Source organism: Homalodisca vitripennis, chromosome X, assembly GCF_021130785.1.
Source record: "Homalodisca vitripennis isolate AUS2020 chromosome X, UT_GWSS_2.1, whole genome shotgun sequence".
Taxonomy (NCBI): domain Eukaryota; kingdom Metazoa; phylum Arthropoda; class Insecta; order Hemiptera; family Cicadellidae; genus Homalodisca; species Homalodisca vitripennis.
In genome coordinates, this window is record NC_060215.1 from 21,433,387 (window position 1) to 21,457,547 (window position 24,161).

The window sequence follows — 24,161 nt, forward strand, 5'->3', positions numbered from 1 at the left end:
GGAGCCAACATAAATCTAAAGAGAACCATAACAGTTAGCGATGAAGCAGCTCAAAATCAACTCTCTACATCGTTTCGACATCAGACATATGGATACAAACAAACGTAATCAAAATGTAGTGGTGTTCTCATTATCTCATCATGTACACAATTGAGTGCGATTGGAACAATTGAGTGCAATTGGTGTATAAAATCATCTAGATTTTATACACCAATTTTAACTTGGTAGTTATACTTAGAAAAATTAGTATAATATAACAGAATCAAACTGCGCCTTTTCAATAATAGTGAACACCGCCACTGGCAGAAAAATGGAGAACTATATCACGTGTCTTTTCACCTGGTGACCTGGTGAAAGTAGGCGGTTACAGTTTCAAATAGCCTAGTTTCTTCAATTCTTCACCTCTTCACGTAACTGTCCCTAGAAAATCTAAAACGACTGAAGAATATGATGGCTACCTTCAAAGTGGCATCGTGTTGATGTTGGTCATAAAAGACCAGTGTTCGAAGATGAATTGGCCGTAATCACAACCTGGAAAGGATGCCCTCAGGGAGGAGTACTCTCTCTTCCCTTTTGTGGGTGATGGTGGTTAACGACCTTTTAATAAAACAGAAGAAAGGGGAATAAGTCTACAATGCTATGCTAATGACCTGGTGCTCATGGCCAGGGAAAGATATAAAGGCACGCTGTAACGTCTCACTTAAGAAACTTTATATAAGCAACTGGTGCCATGGGGATGGTCTGAGAACTAACCCATGAAAAACAGGTATGATAACCTTCACAAAAAAAGGAAATTAGAACTAACGCAACCTGTTCTGGAAGGTATTAGAGTAAAACATTCCGATGTAGTCAAGTATCTATGGAGTAGTTCTAGACAAAAGGCTAACATGGAACCTAAATATCGAAAACTTATTATCCAAAAGCGACAAAGGCCCTTGGGACCTGTAAAATATACTTTGGATTGAAATGAGTACTGAAACCCAAATTGATTTTATTGTGTGTTTATGAACCTATTGAAAGTAAATAAGTACGTATGTAATGCAACTAATATGTACACGAAAGTGAACAATAATACTGTAGTAAGCAGAGTCGCAAATAATGATGAACACTAAACAATAATATGTCTACACAATTGATAGATTGCATCGCATATAGTCCATAATCTCATTTCAAAATAGTATAATGAGCAGTTTCTTTTAACATATGCATATAATTGGCATCCAATTTAATAACAAGATAAAATTAACTGATACAAAGTATACAGTAGTGTTTTATTTTTGTGACAGGACGATTACAAATTTCCGATATCCTAAACAAAATCATTCAAGCATAATGACTAACTTATATAGATAACACTACTGTACAATTTTACCGTTAAGCTAAAACAAAGCTATAACATAATACACGTAATTCCATTAATGTCCAATGAAGTTGTGGGGGACTTTTTTTTACAGATGTTAGAGTTTAAACTTCTTCTTCAGTTCTTTTTTTTAACTCACACATGGCATGGGACGTCAACAAAATAATAACTAATGAAAACAAAATGATTTGAGTAGCAATAAATTTTATATTTAGAGTTTGGTTTACATTCTGGAACGTTGCATTGCATTTTGGTTGCGATTTACGGATAAACGTATATTTTAGATGCATAGTCATCGTGTTAAGTTTATAAAATTGGCTATAGAATTAAAAATATTGAATAATGGCAGATCGATTAACACAACTTCAAGATACAATTAACCAGGTATTTACATAAAATATTTAGGAAACAAAAATATTTACATAGCTTTAACTTGGAACTTAACTGTCCTTGATAATTGAGGTAGACAGATGCGTGTTGTTACTTCTAAATTATGGTCAATTCACCAATAGATTTGGTACATATTTCTTATTATCAAGTTTTTGAAATTTTGGATGTGTATTCCTATGCCCAATAGTAAATATACCATGGAAATTTCACCCATCTCTCGACTCTCTCCCATTCGGGTGTATCATGATTTTCACAAGGGATAATGTTTACTTGAGCCACATTACCTAAAATGATCTAAAACTACTTTTAACAATTTCTTAAACACCTGCACTTTCATTTCCATAAAGAATTTTTGGGTGGAATTCCGATTTCTCAGTTCCCAAGATTGATGGACTCATTAAGATAGCCTATAACCTAACATTAAAGCACTTTTAAAAATTATTGTGCAATTATTCTTTAACAAGTTTTATTTCAATTATGTGTGTCTGATGATGTCTTTGAAAAGGAAAGGCCTCACAGAAATGAAATTGAGCGATTATTGGAGTGTTTGTTTTTTAATTAATATATTCCAATAAGAAAAAAAGCTGGTACAATGTGTGCAATACGACTGCCTAAAATTCGTTCCGGAAATGAAAGTATAGGGTGTAAGAAATGGTTTAAAGCAGTTTTAGATCGTTTTACGTAACGTAGGTAAAGTAAACATTATCCAAAGTCTTTAAAAAATTAGTTTAAATACATGCACAGTTTCTACAACAAAGAAGGCCAAAGTTAAAAAAGAGAAGTGTGTTTTCTTCATGAATAGGAAATTGAAACAAATTATTATTATTCAAACTCATTACAAGGAGTTTGAATCTTACCATACTACAAATTTGGCAAATTAAAAATTCAGGTTATAGTACCCTTCCGTCAGAGGACGTTTAGGCGTAGTAAACATGGGTTTTGAATAATGTTTAATTTAGCCACATCACCTAAAACTACTTTAAACAATTTCTTAAAATAGTATACTTTCATTCCCAGAAAGAATTGTTAGGTGGCCTTATCATATTGCAAAATAATTATTAAAGTGTTTTTATTAGGTTATGTTATCAATTAGTCCATTTGGGGACCGGAGGATTCAGGGTTACTGGATGGGGGAGGATAACAACCTAAGCAGTTGTAGGTGTAAGAGGAGGGGATAACAGGTTAACATTCAAACAAAAATTTGAGCACAAAGATTACGTGTACCAACAGCATTTAAATATAATTTAAAAGTTTTTCAGTATTTTTTTTCTGTTTTTTTCACATTTATACCTCCATGTAGAAATTTATTCATTGTTTCTACTTTTATGGTAATCATTATTTGTGGTTCATCTTTTGTTATTTTGATCCTGTGATCCAGCTATCGTGCAACATCTTTTGGCATCTCGATATTGCTTTTCTTGATTGGTTGGATTTAGTTGTGTACCCATTTATGTATATAGTCTTTGATAATTTTGTTGTGCCATTAAGAGGTCTTTTACTGCAGATTCAATGTCAATAAAAGTTAGTGTCTTCAGTACACTTTATCATATAATACTAATTTATTTTGTTGTTTTTGGAAGTTTGTTTTTGAAAATTGTGAAGGAAACAGGATTTTTCCAGAAAATTGCCATTGTTTAGTGATGAAAAAAAATCAATAATATTACATTTCAAGATCTACAATCTGATTTCTTCCTCGGGTGAATAACTAACCTAACACGTAACTATAATCGAGATTAAAATAAAGAAATCATACTAGAGTGTGCTACGCTTAAATCAGGAATCATAAACGCTATGTTGTATGTCAACTCCACTAACTCTAAAACGTGCTCTTATAAAAAACAAAGACACTTATTATTAAAACTGAACTATAAAATACAGGTCACAATAGGTCTGCTGACCAACCACATAGAACTGACCACCGACCAATAATAAATGGCATTGTCATGGCAGAAACATGATGGCAGGTAAAGAGGAAAGAACTGGAGTGGGTCTTTTTTGTTTTTTTGTTCATTTAGATGAACTTCTAAAACCATACTGTGTCTCCGCTTTGGCTTATTACAGATCTCTATTTTGTTTGATGCTTTAGTTTCCCTGTTAGTTCATTTTTTAACGTTAGCAACCAAAGTGGCCTAATTTTGACTGGACTGATCGTTGACTGATGAGTTGGTCTGCCAATGTAATATATGAAGTCTCCATTAATTTCTTTTTAAAGAAATGGGTTTCTGATGTATTACGTTGGCTTCATCCGAAGTCTTACGATGGTCTTTGGACCAACAATGATGTGAAATTTGTTACTTTTCTGTTATCCCCTTTCTTTTATTTTCTTGCTAGCACATAAACGATTGACATATATGCAAATTTATCTCTATTCTGATTTACTGACTGAGAAATGATTCTTCTGGTTTGAACTTGTTTATTAATGATTGTGGGTATCCATTACGTCTAAGATCCGATTCAACTTTCTGAACTTGAATCTGAATTAAGAAATTTGAATCAGTTACTAAATCCACCGAAATAAAAATGGACAAACATGTGAACATGGTCAGAATACACTCAAAAGGCTTCTCTTTCAGGGTTCACCATAAACCCTCAATTTTTAAAAGTTATCAGATTTAGACCAAATCTGTTATAAAATGTATTTCAGTAGTATACTTCAGAATGCATTCACGACACATATTATTACATTGAATATGCAGATAAACATCATTCGCTAGTACAACAAGAGAAAGAACAATGACTATTTCTGTAAAGACTAAGACGAACCAAATCTAACTAATCCGGCCACCTAGAAACTGCATGTATTTCAAATAATGTTTTAAATATTTGAATTAATAGGTCTGAAAGCCAGAGATTGTTACTAGTTGATAGGAAAATCAGCAGACTTACCTTAAAAACTATCTTCTAGGATCCACTGATTAAAAACCACATATTTTACACATAATTAGAAATTTCTGATTTCACTGCAATCTTTCTCAAACAGTAGATAACATTTTAGTGGAATTTCGTGCTTAGTTTTCAATTATCTGCCATATTTACGTGTATATGTGTAACTGTGAGTTTGTATTTTTAAGTGATATTTTGAGTGCTTGTCCCGACTTTGGTACTGGGTTTCATTTACATATTTGATTTTTTTATGATATGTTTCTGTTGTCATGTTAGTTTGTTAATTTATGTACATGCTTTTGAAATGTATTATTTCAGTTTTTTAATATGTAAGGGTGATAAATGTACATAATCCTGTTTTCCTTTCACATCATCCAACATCTACAAATCAGCTAATTTTTGGGAAATTCAGCATGTATGTGGCCGATGTTCAATTTATATTTCTCTGTGTGAAGCAGTTATCTCCTGATAACTTTCACATTCTTTAACATTTAGTAGGCTTTTATAAACTGTTAAGCCCAATTAATTTTTTTAAGTAAATCATGTTTTGGCCTAAAAAGAAGTTTATAAAATATCCTAGCAGTTCTAACTTAATTTTCACTTTTTGTAGTCTCTAATACGTTCATTATCACAGGTTTATCTTTAAACAAAAAATACAGGTTAAATTCACAGGATAGTCTAAGATTCTACAGATCAGCCATTGTAACAGTTAAGTTTTTATTAATAAAGGGAAGTGTTGTAATGTAACACTTAATATACAACCTTGAAAGTGGATGAAACACATCTGGATGTAATATTTATAGCGATTTATTTGATTTAAAAATACAATTGAAATTACGAGGATCTAAGTTATGTCTTTGACCAGAACAGTCTGATAGTTTAAAATCGGCAGATACAATGTTTAGTATGTAGAGGGGGAAGTTTGTACATATTTTAGCACTGTTTATGGAAGAAACTGTACTATTCTTTTATGAATGCACTGTGTATATGGGTCCATCCAGAGGGTGACACCCAATGTTGTCAGAATTTGATGAAATTTGGTGAGTTGGTTCAAACCAAAGACCTAAGAAACCACTCTGAATTTTTTTCCAATATCGTGACTCATTTCTGAGATATAGTACGTCAAAGTTTTGGCCAAAACTCGTTAATATTGTAGTATTTGTCAGGTTGCGACACAACACAGTTTTTTGTAATAAATCTGCTATTTATTAAGCTATAGTGGTCAAATGTATTTACCATTTTATTCAGGATGAAATTCTGAAATAAAATATGTAATTAGTTTAAATCTAAATACATATCTAAGCTCCTTAACTGAATCCTAAACTAAAAATTTAGACCTCTTTCTAAAATTTGTCATGTGTTCAAAACCTGGTCAATAACTAGAGTCTGACTCCGGAACCCAAATTTGTATTTATATCACCAAAAACTAGATGGAATTTGCTATAGAATGGTGTGGTGAAATCAAAGTAATATATATCAGACTTGAATCACGATATTGGGAAAAAGTTTAGTGTGGTTTCTTAGGTCTGTCGTTTGAACCAACTCACTAAATTTCATCAAATTCTGATAACCTTGTGCGTCAAAGTGTCCTTTGGCTGGATGATTTGAAATTGAATGACCCACATGTCATTAAGAGCAGATCAGGCAGCAATTTGTTGTTGATCATATTTTTGTTGTTGACAGCAAGCAGAGTATTTCTGCAACAGTATCGGAATATTGCAGCAATATTCCACACCCAGCAAGTTCTCAGGCTTTGATCGCAGTGGATCTCAGACTCCTCAACAGCAAGAAGGTAACTTTTGTCTGTTCTTCTGTGCATGGTTACATGACTACTTTAAATCTCTTAAACAATTATTAGAAAATAAGTCTATTTTATTCAGGTAAAGCCCAGTTAAAAAAAATCAGCTCTTGTAGTGTATCATGGATTAAAATACTTAGTAGAAAGGATTTTTCAAAACTAAGCACTGTTTTGAAATACCACTGCTGCAGCGATTTGGTCGTCTCCCACTTATGTATATTATATACCTACATGTGTTGGCATGCCACCCTGGAGTGGGTGACTCTCAGTAATCACTGAAATTTTTAAATGAAATGACAAATTTTTGCACCCTGATAAAAAAAATCTTATTATAGAGGGGAAGTTATAACTTAAAAGTAATTCTGCCACTTAATCTCTACATTTCAATTTGGTGCAGAGAGTTCATGAAAAAGTGTGAATGAATAAACGTTTTATTTTATAATTTTTCCACTAAAACTACAGTCTGCACCGTGGTCGCCAAAATGGATTTTTAGCCTATTCTTCAGTTAAACATTCTTCTACAGAATAATAAGGCTTCGTTGTAAGGTGTTCTTTTATTTAGCACTGACTTAAACTTTTATATGTCTTCTATATTTCTTATTTCCTGAGGGCCTTGTTATAGATTCTTGTACAGGTATATCTTGGTCTATTTTGAGTCTGACTAGACTATAGGTAAATGTATTTTCTCCTTTTGTCTAGTAGGATACCTATGTACTTCTTCATTTTTTATAAATTTTTCAGGTTTTCTTTTTACCAACAAGCACATTCCAAAATAAACAAAGCTGGCAGGTTTAATATTTATAGCTGCAGGAACAAAGCTTTATAGCGTGTCAGATAATGTTCCTTGCAAATTGTTCTAACTACACGTTTTTGTAGCATAAATATATATTAGGCCACTGGGCTATTTCCCCAAGAAATAATTCCATATTTCATCATGCTGTGAAAACATCCAAAATAAACTTTCAAAAGTACATCTTTACCAATGATTGGCTGTAACCTAAGTACCATGTAGCATACTGCTGAAAGTCAAGATGGATTCAATATGTTTCTGACATCATCTGCCATCACTACTGATATTGATGCCTAGGTGTTTAGCGGATTCAACTACGGCTATGAACATATTTGAAGCAACCCATCAAGTCGAAGCAACAAGGTACTTTCTTGGATTTTTATTGTTATAAAAAGTCAAGGCTTTGGTTTTCTTCTTGTTCAGCAACAATCTATTTTTCTTGCTCCAGTCACTCATCTCATTCAGTCCTATCTTTGCCTTATTCCTCAGTAACTCTTGACCTTTCTGATGTATTAAATGACTGACATCATCCACAAACAGCCAAACCTTGCCTTCAGAGATTGAATCTGGTAGGTCATTAACACAGAGAATAAAAAGCACAGGACCACGATTTGACCCTTGTGGCACACCCATGTTTATAATGAAGACACAGATGAATGATAATGCCGAGTTAACCCATCTAGCCCACTGTATTGGACATTTACCACCTGCCTCCTATCTTGAAGTTAAGTTGAAATCCATTTCAGTCATTTTCCTTTTATACCTATTTCCATCAGTTTATTTATAGGAACTTTGTGAGAAAGGAGGTCAAAGGTCTCATAAAGTGATGCCTCCAGTGCTTCTATCTCATTAAAAACTGATCTGATGTTAATGAATAATGTATGTAGCCCTAGGTTAGGGCTTAATCCAGACTCATTACTATTTATGATAGACCTCCTATGCCTAGTATGATTTTTATTTTTAATACTATTTACATTTCTTGCTCAATCCATAGGCCTAACTTTAGTAACATAATTGTGTCCCACCTTTGAAATGAAGTTTCCCTCTTTCAGAATAAAAAACGTTTCAATAATACATTCCTTGGCCTTAATTAACTATGTGCAACTTCGTCCTTCTTCGCAAAGTCAACAGCTATCTTGAAGCTCTCATTCAGTCCCTTCAAATCAGAGTCTTTCCACCAGGAAGATTTCCTAGTATTGGGAAAATTTACTTTTAGAAATTTCTTTACGTCTTCTTCAGATGTATTATTTTTTAGCTTGCCTAAATGGAACCATGCCCTTTTGATTCCTTGTATAAGATTCGACTCACCTGTGCCAATCAAAACATTTTCCTTGGGCTAATTCCTGGACCTATTTTGCTTAGGCCTAGGATAAGTGTTGATTTTAGCCTCAGAGTTGAGTTATTCTATAGACCTATTTTCTTTCACATTGTTTTCCTTTACTTTTGGTGCAAAGCTCTTTTTTTTCACAAACGTATTCCATGAATTGTCATCATCTTACCAAATTAGGAAAATTGTCGAAACCGAAAAACACACTAGAACTATTAGATTCAAAATCCTTCTCAACTGCCATTTTGTCTTCTTCATTCAGTTCTCCAACTCTGACATCAAAGACTTTTAAGTCCAACTTTTCAATTTCTTTTTTTGCATCCCTGCTCTCTTTAGTAAGGTTTAAATGTTACGTGAATTACGAAATGGTGACAGACTTGTGGAGGACGCGGTTGAGGTTGCGAATAGGCTTAACAGATTCTTCGGATCTGTTGCTTGTGAGCAAGGACCTTGCCCATCACCGCCACAAGGAATCCCAAGACAGAGAGAGTTTCCAGTAGCCTCACTGGCACTGGCACCTGTCGTTGAGGAAGAGCTTGAAAAAATAATTCAGCAGCTCCCAGCCAAAAAATCAAATGATTTAAATTTAATGTCGATGTGGCTAATAAAAACATGTTCAAAGCATATTGTGAAACCATTAACCCAATTAGTAAATTTCTCTTTTGAACAAGGAGTTTTCCCCTCACTCCTAAAAACCGCGAAAGTAAGCCCGATTTTTAAGAAAGATGATCCCCACTCCCCATACAATTACCGGCCTGTCTAAATTTTGCCAGTTTTGAGCAAAATATTTGAAAAACTTTTCTTGGTAAGAATGCTTCAATTTTTGAATAAGCACAACCAGCTATCTGAAGACCAGTTTGGCTTCAGGAAGGGTAAGTCGACAATAGACGCAATTAATTGTACATCTAGTCGATATGGTTGTAGAGGGGCTAGAACATCAGGATCCTACATTGAGTGTGTTCCTAGACTTATCGAAAGCATTCGACTGCGTTGACCATGTTACAATGCTTGACAAACTTGAATCTCATGGCATCTGAGGTGTGCCTCTCCAGTGGCTCAGGTCATTTTTAAGCCACAGAACCCAAATTGTCCAGATCTCAAACAAATTATCTGAACCAGTTCACCTGAGCTGTGGTGTCCCACAGGGCTCAATTCTCTTCCTGATCTATGTCAAAGACGTAGGTTCATCACTTCTGCACGGAAAACTTGTGCAGTATGCTGATGACACGACTCTCTGTTTCACTAGCAAATAAAAATTGATTCTGGAACAGCAGAGTTTTGTTGAGATCAACAACTGCGTCCAACATTTCAACAGCCTCAACCTTAAGACAAATTCTGCAAAATCTAATTTTCTAAATTTTGCTTTGCGATCAGTAGACAGGCATGACGAGCCAGCTGTTATGTTGGCTGACACAATGCTGGAAGAAGTCTACTGATTTCTTACTGGTTTTTGTATCACTGAATGATGGAAAATGTCTGGAAAAATCCTGTTTCCTTCACAATGAATCCTCTTAAGCTTAGGAGAATATAAACTGTCCCATATTAAGTATTACAAACATAATGAGTCCTCTCAAACTTAGGAAAATAGAAACTGTCTCATATTCAGTATTAGAAACACAGTGAGTCCATTTTCTGAAGTTTGTTTTTTGGCGATGGAAGGATTGTGAAATAAATAGGATTTTTCTAAACATTTGCCATTGTTTGGTGATACAAGAAACCAGTAACACTACATTTCTTACTGGTTTTTGTGTCACTGAACGATGGAAAATGTCTGGAAAAATCCTGTTTCCTTCACAATGAATCCTCTTAAGCTTAGGAGAATATAAACTGTCCCATATTAAGTATTACAAACATAATGAGTCCTTTCAAGCTTAGGAAAATAAAAACTGTCCCCTATTTTCAGTATTACAAACATAATGAGTCCTCTCAAACTCAAACTTAGGAAAATAGAAATTGTCCCATATGCAGTATCATAAAAACTGTTTTCTCTCTATACTTCTTTACTATCTAAAACTTACCAGATTTCATAAGTTATTTTTGTGTCTCAGATTATGCTCATCTGTTTGCCACCCTGATAGGCAGAACAGCCAAAGACATCGACACTCTAATTGAGTCTTTGCCCAATGAGGACTCCTCTACTGAATTACAGGTAAAATTGTTTTACAATCCAAGATATGTTATCGTAGCTATTTTGAATTTAACACTTTGCTTTGAAATACAGTGATATTCGATTGCATTGAAATAAATTAATACAGTTTGGATTGTTGAGTATATATTTCAAACAGTAAGCTATCAGCAGACTTTAGGTTCTTCCCAGCTATTTCTCTTAACAGCCTATTCTTGCTGATTCACACTGTAAGAATACAAACATTGGTATGTATAAACCACCAAATCACTTATCAAACATTCCTGTGTGTAGATAATATATATTAATAAACTACCGCACAATAAACAGTAAGAATACAATGTACATGTGTATCAAGTATAAAAGTAATTAAAGAAGTGCAGTGTTTCAGTTTTTTCCATTTTGTATTACATTTTTCTCATTAACATAAACATTAGAATTGCAGGTAATTTGCAGATTCTGAGTGTTACAACCATTGTAGTTCCACTGATTTTAACCTGTTGGCGAGTGCGCATGTGACATGAAAAAATCCCAAATGAGGACCTTCGTCATATGACGTGTGTTCCCATACGAGGACCTTCGCCATATGACGTGTGTTCCCATACGAGGACCTTCGCCATATGACGTGTGTTCCCATACGAGGACCTTCGCCATATGACGTGTCTAGAGATTACATTAAAAATCCAGTAGTTTAAACATTTAAACATAATCTGAATGTTGAAATCACGGTATATCCAACTAAATGGTATGTCATAAGTCCCGCCCCGTGACATCAATGGTGTGTTGGAGCTGATCATCTGCTACAACCAAATCACAAGCTGGAAGGCTCAGCTGTTTGGCTCGACTGTATCAGCTGACGCAAGGATGCGCGCGATACCGCCGTTTAGTTTTACATACCATGGTTGAATGTATCCGTAACATGCTACGATCCGTGGTAACTCAAGGAACTAGTTGCGCCACTTGTGACAGATTTCGCGCCTTTTTTATTCTGCCGCTATTCTGCTCCTGACTGATGTTATGTTTCTGCTGTGCTACTTTTCTATTGTAATTACTGTTTCTTTTTGAAATTATAGTACAGTGTTATTTAGTGTGAGTGAACACGTTGCGATGGAATGGGAAAATCGCATCTGTGACAATAGCGATGCCATTCGCAGAGAATTCGATATAGAATCTGATGGCACTTGGATATGGAATGAAAGCACTAAAGGTGTCCTCGCTGAGTTTTCCAAACTTCACAAATGGGTGGAAACAAATCCCGATGAAATTTATTGCTTTTTAGCAACCAGCCTTCTGATGTCACATTGCAAAAAAAATACAATAAGACAGTATTGGTTGAGTGATCCACTAATAGAAACTCCTATTTTTACTAAGATTTTCTCTCAAGACAGATACCTACTTTTGAGGCGCTTGATCCACTTTGATGACAACATAAATTCTAATTCTGGGGATAAGCTATACAAAATTAGGACAGTAATAGAAACATTGAGGAGAAAATATAGATCACTAATTCAGCCATACCAGAATTTAGTTGTTGACGAGAGCCTCATGCTTTGGAAGGGAAGGCTATCTTTTCGCCAATATATTCCCAACAAAAGGAAACAATTTGGTGTCAAAACATTCGTCCTGTGTGACTGTGAAACCGGAGTAGTCTTAGACTTTATAGTTTATACCGGTAAGGGTACAAATATTGACGAAGACAGTTGTAACAATGGCATTTCATCAAAAGTATTCTAAGATCATATTTGAATAAGAACCATACAGTTTATATGGATAACTGGTATTCCAGTCTAGATCTGTTTTTATGGCTATATGAGAAAAATACAGGAGCATGTGGCACGTTGAATACTAAACGCAAAAATGTGCCATGTCTCATGAAAAAGGAGATGTTGAGCTGCGGCATAATGATAATATGCTTATAGTTCAATGGTGTGATAAACTTAATGTAACCATGATTACAACTGTGGACAAACATGAAATGGTAAGAGTAAATACAAGAACAGCCAGAAATCAAGTGAAGCCTTTATGTGTTGTTAATTACAACAGAAATATGGGAGCCGTGGACCGAGCCGATATGATAGTTTCGTTCAGTGATACAACAAGAAAAAACTATGAAATGGTATGTCAAGCTGTTCTTGCATTTATTAGACATATCAGTTTTGAATGCCTATCTCATCTACAGAGAAAAAATGAAACAAACTAACCCTAGTGTAAAGATTCACATCATGGACTACCGCATGAATCTAATTCAACAGTTGTTAGAAGCCCACATAGCGCCTAACAACGACGCAGCTGTTGCCGTCTCGCGGCCCTTGGGCGGAGCCAAGGACCCGCTCATATGACTCTCTGGTCACCATTTCCCCCGCCCACTACCTGAGAGTTCAAGCCGCAAGAGGAAACTTCAAAGACCCTGCTACGTATGTATGCACACAACCAAGGCCCCATCACGGCGAAAGGACACGTCTTATGAATGTTCTTCATGTGAAGTATCGATTTGCATTTTCCTTGTTTTCAAAATTTTCATAAAAATTTCTAAGAACATATAAAATGCTCAAAAATATAATGTAACCTTATCAACAGTGTTTTTACAAGTAATTAAATAGTTTTTTGTAAAAAATTCTATTTTTTTACACTTACTCCTTTGAGGTTAGTTAAGGTAAAACGGCTCACTCCTTTAATAACCATTACACGGGAACGTCATATGACGTGCGCACTCGCCAACAGGTTAAGCAGATTTTGTATGAGAAATGCCGGTCATTTGTTTTACAATAAAATACTAGCTGTTGGGGGAAAGAAAGTCGTAACAAATTAATTTGTTTAATTTTCCCATGATCTTGTGGTTCATCTCATACGTATAAAAGCTAAATCCACTGGTTGACTCACCATGATACCTCTGAAACCACAGAAGGGATTTTAATGGAACTTGGTATACAATTTTGTCTTACATCTTAGATGCCTTTCTTAAATTTGTGTCCTCAAAGTCCGAGGCTTTTGCAGAAGCCTATCAGATTTGAGGGCTCCTGTTCTCTGATATCCTTGGGGGTGAGGAGATATGCTCCCAGGAATCTTTTCCGAATTTCTAAGATGGCAGGACAATCAAACCAAATATGCTCTGCTGATTCCTCCTCTTCTCCACAGAGTCTACATCTTAAATGCTTACTAATTACTAACAAACGGTTTTGAAAATATTCCAGCATAACTAAGAAAATCCGCAAAAAAAATTATGATATGACAATTTTTATTACATTCAGAATTGTTAAAACATTAAAATTACTAATAGGTTAATTTTAATTAACTAATCCACATGAGTTCTATAGATTCGCTCAAGACGATTCTTTTTCCATGACTAATTGTGGAAATGCTCAGAAAACTAAAATGTTGTTAATGTCCTTTTTTCATCATCACAAAAACCCAGAATCTAAAAAAACAGATTTGTATAGAACTTTATAAACATGTTTGCCTTACTTATATGCTTACTAAGAAATAGTTGAAAATCTTGCAGCTTAACAGCAGAAATCCATGAAGGACTGTGATATGTCCATGAAATATTTAATGACAATGAATTGGGTGTTTAGAATCAATTTTAGATGCCATAGGCCAGGGTGACCATGCTGTGAATATCTTTATGGACCTCAGTAAGGTGTTTGACAGTGTCTTGTCATAGTACTCTTATTAGAAAATTTAGGGATTGTAGGATTTTCACTAAATTGGTTTGAACCATACCTAAAAAATAGAAAGCAATAGTACATTTAGGATTAGTAACACATTAGAATTACCGTTTGGGCCATAATATATGAGTCCTACATAACTAATCACGAGAACTCATGTAAAGCCACCCTGTCACACGTGAACTCAACGCTCTTTGTAAATATTAGATACCGAGGTTTGACATTTACATATTATGTAAAAGCCAAATGTCATTTATTGACTCATCACAAAATATCTGAAATTACAGAACGGATTTATTTGAAACCTAAGAAAAACCTACAAAACAGATTTGAAAACTTCAACTTAAACATGGACAATCCAGGAAAAATATTAGATAGTTTAACCTGTTGAGGAGTAGCTGAAAGTTGTTCCAAAAGAGTACAGACGGTTATAGCAGTTTGATCCCAAAAGAGTATTGACGGTTATGACCGTCCATGACGGGGTTGCTAAAACAATCAATATTGCAACTGTTTATGCACTCTAGTGGCGTTCTTACATACTATTTCGACTGTGAAATGTTAAAAGTAATTATTGCTGTACGGTTCTGGCTCCTAGTGACGGAATACATAATCACAGATTTGCCGCCAAATGTTCTGTCATTTTCTCGCGCCACGTCCATTTATAGGCTATACATGGAATCAAAAAACCCAAATGCTAAGGTTCACATCATGGACTTCCGAATTAACGTTATCAGACAGATACTGGAAGCACATGTTGCACCAAGAGAAGAGGCCGCAGCTGTGACACGTCCGTTGGGCAGAGCCCAGCAGCCGCTACGCTTGTCAGGTCGCCATTTCCCCCGCCCACTACCAGTAAGGGAAAATGGCCGAAGGAAGCTAAAACGCTGCTTTGTGTGTTCAAATACAACACAGGGTGAGCGTAAAAGGAAAGAAACTGCTTATGAGTGCACAAAATGTGAAGTAGCACTTTGTGTGTACCCGTGTTTTGAACACTATCATATGTTTGTAAAATTCTAAAAAAAAACAAAATGTATGAATTTATCAAGTTGTAGATCCAAAAAATGCATTATTATGATATTTTGTAAGGTTTCAATACATTTTGAATGAAAACAACAACAATTTTTTCTTTACTCCCTGGAGTTCATTAAGGATAATTTTGCTTACTCTAGTATACACTAGGTAGGATGACGGTTATAGCCGTCAGTACTCCCTAACAGGTTAATACATTTTTATCACATTCATAAAAAACTCCTTAGTTGGTCATTTAAACAACCCTTAAAGTAAGTTACTCCATCTCTAATCATAAAAAAGTTAATATGGGGGGGGGGGGACTTTCAAGATACCCGGTATATAAAACTGTGACGTAGATAAATCGTTGTTTGTAGACTATAAGCAGATACAGTGTCTCACTTAAAAGGTTTTTAATTTGATTCCAATACATGTAAGGAAAAATATATGAGCTCCCTTCAAGTGACTTAATTTTGCTATTTGATTCTTTTCTAACATACATGCAAAACTTTAAGGTCTCACCTTGAAATGTGTAGGAGATGTAGGGCTTATTGTAATGTATATTGTAACAACCACAAAAAAGTATTCTCCATCAGTTGTTATCAGTCCGTTGACTGGTACAGATCGCTTTTAGTTTTCCGCTAACATAGACTGCTCCATCTGGTCCAATTTATTTTTAATACAAGCTAGCTCTAATAAAACAGTAGAAGGCAAGCCATCATCTGCTGTCTTAACTTCCATATCTATAAAATCTAAAAAGCAGTTGTGCGCTTGAAGGTGAAGGTTTATCTGAATGTGACGCATACTTACGCCTTTTTACCACCTACCCCTGGTGGTCCATCCCTGTCCATCTTCTTGGAGTATTTGGGTATGGTGCCCTCTTTTCTCGCCCTGGCTGAGACCGATGGTCTTTTCAGAATGAATCCTCTTTTTAGGAAGAGGGAGCAAGTTGGTGTATCTTTTTGCATGTCTGCACTGTCCTCAAGAATAGACTTCTTGATTAAGGTATGTACAGATTCCTCTTGATACCTTTACGGTCTCTTCCACTTCCATCTCCTCAGCGGTGTTGCTTTCTTTAATGACGGTCTAAATTTTTCTGAGGTCTACCCCACCTTTTTGGGGTCGTCAGTGTTCTCCTGGTGTTTTTTCTGTAGTCTTAGCTGAATTCTTCCAAACTTGTAGCTGATCCATCAATCCATCAATGTAGATGGCAAAATCAACTGCCAGGGTAACAGGACAGACTTTCTCTCATCCCTTCTACACAGAACGTTCCATTGTCCAACCGTTAGCTCTTTGTTTTGTGCTTTTAAGAACTTCATTATTTTATCGGTGGATTAATTTTTGTACTGTTTGGAAAATAAGCAGTCTTGATTCTGCAGGGAGGTGCAGATTGCTCCTTTTGTGACCCCTGTCCCTTTTCGTTTCTTGTTTTTTTTTCTGTGATGAGCTTCCGGAGTGGAGCTATCAGAGTGAGGTCTTTTTGGTTTTCCCTCTCTTTGACTTTTCTAGGGATTTCTGGGAATGGCCTTTCGGCTTTTGCTCCCTCTACCTTTTGGTGGTCATCCTCCAATATGGCATCTTCTTCTGACGTATCGCCTTGGGATGAGTCTGGAGTTCCAGGACTTCTGCTGGTAAGTCCGTGTGTCTGTTTTTATTTTTCAGGACAGCTAGGGTTAGCACCCTTTTCCAGTCCCTCTTTTTTTGTGGATTTTCATCCACTTTTTGAGAGCTGTTAGAGCTCTTTGGTTTCTTTTGTACTCATTGTGTTCCCACGAATAACGGAGATCTAAAGGTCACCCCAAGCAGAAGAGTGGTGGCTGTGAGTGTGCTGCTTGGACGCGTTAGCTTGTTGGGGTATGAAGACCCCGCTACTTTGCACCGTGTTTAATCTTGCTTGGTACATGAACTGCCAATCTGCCAAGTGGGAGTGACGTCCTACCTCGGTTTGGCTTTATGGCAAGAGTGGCTTTTTCGTGGAATTGAAAAGTCCTCTGCAGTGTAGAAGCTAGCGAGTGCTGATTGCTTCCATTAACAATACCGAGGTTCGTTAGGAAAACTAGTTGGATCAATAAATAAAAGAAATCTATGTAATACCTATAGTTTTTAAAATTATATGCATTTGATAGAACTTTAAAATTATATGCATTTGATAGAACTTTAAAATTATATGCATTTGAAAGAATAACCCTTAAACTATTTTTCAACTTTGTTACTATTTACATTTAAGCACTTCATATCTAGCACACCTGTTGAATAAAATTCTGCCACCTGTGCACGTAACTAATCAAATCAGTTTTTGAGGTTTAACCCCATTACATTGATTGTCCATTTTGTTATGCATTGACATAAGAAATCCATGTTTCATCCAACGACTATGTGGTTAGGAATTTCGTTAAATGCTTTATGGTACTGGGATTGAAACAAATAGCTGATCTCGTTTTCTTGGTTTGGAGTTCCTCAGCCAAGAGTTTTGGTACCAATCAGATACAAAATTTACTAAATTCAAGTTTCTCAACCACAATTTCCCATATAAAGTGTTTTATACCTGCAGAAAATGTGAAAGATCTATAATTGTAAAACTTTGAGTTCCCTAACCTAATGATTTGTTTGGCAAAGTCATCGGTAACCACAGATGTTTACAGTACCCTCTGGAGTACGAGTACATGATGATGTATGCTAATAGAACAAAATTGTATTCTTTTAAGGCTTATAATAATATTAATTTATCATATCACACTGATTTTACAGGTCACACTGTGCCTTAGATGATTTTACTGACTTAATTTTAATCTGATTGAACATGTAGTTTTCTGCTTAATAACTATTTTAATCAGCCAAATGTTTACAGACAGAGCTGGTGGAATTTGGCTTTATGGCTGAGAAGCCAATTTTCAGTGTGACAGAATTCATCACTTGTAATGCAAAAATAGGTTTTCATAAACACACTCATGTAACAAAATTAGGTAGTATTCATTGTGATTGTTTTATTGTACAATTCCATATAATCATTTATTAAAATCTGTATGGGTCCAACATCAACTAGACAGCAGAGGCTGCTAGACTCTTAAGGGCAAGACAGGCAACCTTGGAATCAGGATCTAGAACGGACGTCCTACCAATAATCATCTGTGTGTTATATGGCGTGTTCCTAGATCTATGTACACAGAAGCAATCTGACTGGTGAAAATCTTAGTGGTTGACCATCAGCACAGTAGGGACACCAAGGTACTGGCCATCAACCAGCCATCAACCTGAGAGGAGAGCTACAGATATCCGGTAAAGAGGGAAGGCCTCACTATTCTGGAGTCTAATCCATGCCACTACCAAAGAGACAATGTGTAACAGAGGCTGGAGCAAGCCTCTAACCTGGGCACTACAGAACAGTGTGGAATACAACAAAAGGCATATGCCAGATCAAGCAATGAGTCACACTTCTTACTCCCCCGTTACCAAGCCTCCTCATAAAGAAGCTTCTAGGACACAAAATTATGCTACAAATAAACCCTTATCTGTCCAAGATATAAGGCAGTGTTAAGACATTCACATTGACATTAGATAGGCTAAAACACTGCGGAGGAGCTTCCTGACAGTGCCCAACAGCTTAATAAGGTGAAAGTTGGTGATCTCATCGGGGGTTCCCAACTTGTGAATTAGCAATGTTGAAGAGGCTTTCCAGAGAGCCGCCAAACATATATTAAATATGGCAGATACCATTTGGCCCGATTGAGTCATGGTGGCACCATATACAGTACTTGATGGTATGCAGGCCCAGAGCAGGATTGACGAACTTTCATAGCAAATAAGCCATGTTCCCAGCCTCCACAGGGTGTCATAACAGGGGGGAGATCCAGTTTCTGTGGCCTGATTGAGTCATGGTAGCACCATATACAGTACTTGATGGTATGCAGGCCCAGAGCAGGATTGACAAACTTTCATAGCAAATAAGCCATGTTCCCAGCCTCCACAGGGTATCATAAGAGGGAGGAGATCCAGTTTATGTGGCATGATTGAGTCATGGTAGCACCATATACAGTTATTGATGGTATGCAGGCCCAGAGCAGGATTGACGAACTTTCATAGCAAATAAGCCATGTTCCCAGCCTCCACAGGGTGTCATAACAGGGGGGAGATCCAGTTTATGTGGCCTGATTGAGTCATGGTAGCACCATATACAGTACTTGATGGTATGCAGGCCCAGAGCAGGATTGACAAACTTTCATAGCAAATAAGCCATGTTCCCAGCCTCCACAGGGTATCATAAGAGGGAGGAGATCCAATTTATGTGGCCTGATTGAGTCATGGTAGCACCATATACAGTACTTGATGGTATGCAGGCCCAGAGCAGGATTGACGAACTTTCATAGCAAATAAGCCATGTTCCCAGCCTCCACAGGGTGTCATAACGGGGGGAGATCCAGTTTATGTGGCCTGATTGAGTCATGGTAGCACCATATACAGTACTTGATGGTATGCAGGCCCAGAGCAGGATTGACGAACTTTCATAGCAAATAAGCCATGTTCCCAGCCTCCACAGGGTGTCATAATGGGGGGAGATCCAGTTTATGTGGCATGATTGAGTCATGGTGGCACCATATACAGTACTTGATGGTATGCAGGCCCAGAGCAGGATTGACAAACTTTCATAGGAAATAAGCCATGTTCCCAGCCTCCACAGGGTATCATAACAGGGGGGAGATCCAGTTTATGTGGCATGATTGAGTCATGGTGGCACCATATACAGTACTTGATGGTATGCAGGCCCAGAGCAGGATTGACAAACTTTCATAGGAAATAAGCCATGTTCCCAGCCTCCACAGGGTGTCATAACAGGGGGGAGATCCAGTTTATGTGGCATGATTGAGTCATGGTGGCACCATATACAGTACTTGATGGTATGCAGGCCCAGAGCAGGATTGACAAACTTTCATAGGAAATAAGCCATGTTCCCAGCCTCCACAGGGTATCATAACAGGGGGGGAGATCCAGTTTATGTGGCATGATTGAGTCATGGTGGCACCATATACAGTACTTGATGGTATGCAGGCCCAGAGCAGGATTGACAAACTTTCATAGGAAATAAGCCATGTTCCCAGCCTCCACAGGGTATCATAACAGGGGGGAGATCCAGTTTATGTGGCATGATTGAGTCATGGTGGCACCACATACAGTACTTGATGGTATGCAGGCCCAGAGCAGGATTGTCGAACTTTCATAGCAAATAAGCCATGTTCCCAGCCTCCACAGGGTATCATAAGAGGGAGGAGATCCAGTTTATGTGGCCTGATTGAGTCATGGTAGCACCATATACAGTACTTGATGGTATGCAGGCCCAGAGCAGGATTGACGAACTTTCATAGCAAATAAGCCATGTTCCCAGCATCCACAGGTTATCATAAGAGGGAGGAGATCCAGTTTATGTGGCCTGATTGAGTCATGGTAGCACCATATACAGTACTTGATGGTATGCTGGCCCAGAGCAGGATTGACAAACTTTCATAGCAAATATGCAACCAACTTCATTCTTTGATGAGGACATTTATAGGGCATATATACTTCCAATTTGGTGGAAAAACGTGTTAATTAACACCTGCACTGCTGGTATACTCTGAGTAAGACTGGCTACTCTTGTGTCTCTATGCTGTAAGGCGTCTACCACAGTCAACTAGTCATAGAGGAATTTATGTAGGAAAGTAAGATGTATTGAAAATTATATTCACTTGACTAATAAATGGTCTAAAAGATAGTCAAGTGAGTATTGAGTTCACCATCATTCTTTTAATCATAAACAAACCATAACTATCATTTAATCATACAACAGTAGACTTTTTACTTGAACAGACAGAATGAACACTGACATGTGATCAAACTATGTAATGTATTTATTATTGCTGAAAGTTAAAGTAAAGTAAAGTAACCTGTTAGGTGATTTAAAAATACAGTACAATTAAAAACTGACTGGCAAACTGTATGGAAAAAATTAGTTTTAATGAGTTTTTGTTAGGTGTTAATGTTGAAACCGCTATAAAACTGAATCTGAGATCGAAATTGAATAGTAGAATTACCGATTTTTGTAATGAGTTCACCTATGGATTTTAAAACGCTGATTTATATTACATTACTTGCATATGTGTCTGTTCTTATTAAATAATTTTGATTTTAGACTTTTTGAACAGTGAATTAGTATAATATTATTGGGCTTAATTTGGTAAGCCCTGAACATATTAAATCAGACATTCCACACAGTTACAGTAACAATAATACAGTGCCACATCTGTTACTGCATTTTTAATATATATATATATATATATATATATATATATATATATAATATATATATATATATATATATAATTTAGTATGTACACACACACATTTGTATTCAAGCTATGTACAAAGTGTATGATGGATTGAATTGAATTTTTCCTTTGTGTTACAGATGGCTAGCTTAAGAAGGCTTGAGGAGGATAATCGAGAGGCAGCTAAGAGGCTGGAGGAAGTAGTTCGCAGAGGTGAATCACTCCTTGAGAAGATTCAGGAGGCTCTAGCGGACATTGCTCAGAGCCAGTTAGAAATGCAAAACTCATTAACAGACTCTTCAAGAGAAAATATTTTATAAGATTAAAGAATATTTAAATCTTAGTTGTTCTGAATATCTATGTTATTCAGGTAATTATGTTTTGACTCTCTTTCAATCTCTAAATGTTATTTTAGATTAGAATTTTGTACTGTATATGTATATAAAGCTTATCATACACACTATTAAGTGCCACAAAACATTGTTGTATTCAAGTTTTAACTCTTGTTGAAATCATATAAATCAAGTAAATTAGTTTTCAATGCAGTAAAGCTGGCACTTCATAACATTTTATTTTATAAAGTTATTTCTCAACAAAACCTTCTAAAAGTTTTTACAGTTAAGGTGATGACGAGTCTCATTAAAATCGTTAAAGTGTCTCATTTTATTTGTTTGATTTCAACAAGAATCATATTCTGCTTTGTATTCTTGATGGAAGTGAGTAGGTTTTAATGGAAACTGATGATGCCTCAACCGGCGAAAGCGCTTTTTAAATAAATTTAATGTGGAAGTATGAAAAATGTCTTTTCCATTAAAAGAATCATATTGTGACATTGGTTGTGAAGATAGGATCACTATAAAGTATTACAAAGTAGGCAGTTAAGAAGTTATTTTTATTTTGTTTATTTCTTAAAAGCTACATTCTGTTAAATGATCTACTTTCTGCTTACAACTGAAATTTTCCAAACAGGTTGTTTTTATTACCAATTTGCAATTATTCAATCTAACATGTGGTTTGGTCGACTCCGGCAGGCTCCCATCAGGGTTTCAATGCATTGTAATGGTTTTAAAATTAATAGTCATAGTTTATTCAAAATTGTAATGACCGGTATTACAAATTTAGCATATAATAGCGTTACAGTTATTATATTTAGCTGTTTCGTCCGTCTATACGGTCCCTTAAAATAGACGTGTGGTGGGCCCCAGTAAAAATGTCCAAAAAGAAAACCACACCAGAGTGCGGGTCTGCTGCCAGACCATCACCAAGCTTCCCTCTCCAAAAATTGTTACTTATTACTAGTAAAACATGTGAAACGTACGAAGTTAGTTTGATGTTTATATTACTTACTCTGCTTATAAATTCATAATGGTGTTATAATTAGTGGATAGTTAAATCATAGTCAATATCCAAAGTACTTCCTTTTTTGTTAAATATAAATACATTTAATTTGAGTTTATCTTAAGAAAATGTTCATACCTTTGTGGAAATGCCCATTTTCAAATGTTCTGCCTACTGGGTATTTACCTGGCCCAAATCTCAAGTAAAGTCTCTTAGTAACAAAATGCTAAGGATCTGGGCAGGGCAAGTTCAGAATGTTTCTAGTTTTTATGCACACATTGCCTCAATTTGCTAAAGTTAAACGTCTTTCTTAAGGATGGTTGTGTTATGAAATATTAATATCATCACATTATTGGTGGCTCTTTGCTCATGTAAATTATAATTGTTGAATTGTACTATTTTAATTAAAATTAATTAATAATATTACTAGTCTTTAAGACTAGGCCACATTATGAATACTTGGCACCAATTGTGAGTGTATTTTTTGTGTAGACACTGGTTGTACTGCTAAACAGTTGTTACTTTCAATATTGCACATGTTTGACATTTTCTACTGTTATTTATCATCTACGATTTGTTATAGATTTCTCACTTGTATAGTATAACGTTTGGAATAAAATGTTATAAAACTAAAAATTTGTACTGATTTATTGAACTATAACACGAAGCAAATGATACGTAATATCAGCTATACAAAATAATTCACAGTGTGGTGAAAAAAGAGTCAAGCTTCCGGCTCTGGAAAAAAGCAGCTGACACTGTTGTAATGAAAATGAAAGCTTGTAAGGAGTGTGTTGTGGAAAAAATATTGAATGTGTGAGTGGTTTTCTGGTTTAATTGAAAATGGAACGACCATGTGGCGAAATATTACTACCATATGTGGTATCCAAAATTGCTAAGTAGACATGTATTGCTGTCAGGGTGTTTTGTTGAGCTGTTGTCAATCAGTTATTTTGTGCTGTCACATTCTCTTTACGATTACCTATGATTTTTTATTTAATTTCAAAAGTATTATTAACTAGAAAAGTGAAGTACTACATTAATCTCTGTGTTTAAAAAAGAAAATCTCGTCACTATCTTTGTTTTATTGTGTGATGCATAACTGTGCGTACTGTCCATGAGTTAATTCTTTTGTCAGTAGAATTAACCTCATTTACAGCACTTTTTAAAGCCTAATGGTA

The 24,161-nt window shown here is 35.9% G+C and overlaps 1 protein-coding gene across 1 annotated transcript; it reads left to right on the top strand.

Moving 5' to 3' along the window:
• The first annotated feature begins 1,476 nt into the window (after positions 1 to 1,476).
• On the top strand, positions 1,477 to 23,616 carry LOC124368755 (mediator of RNA polymerase II transcription subunit 21). Its single transcript, XM_046826102.1, has 4 exons — positions 1,477 to 1,744; positions 6,317 to 6,425; positions 10,597 to 10,697; positions 21,783 to 23,616. Exons 1-4 carry the CDS (start codon positions 1,703 to 1,705, stop codon positions 21,960 to 21,962), a joined length of 432 nt encoding a protein of 143 aa, XP_046682058.1. The 5' UTR covers positions 1,477 to 1,702; the 3' UTR covers positions 21,963 to 23,616.
• Positions 23,617 to 24,161: the final 545 nt, after the last annotated feature.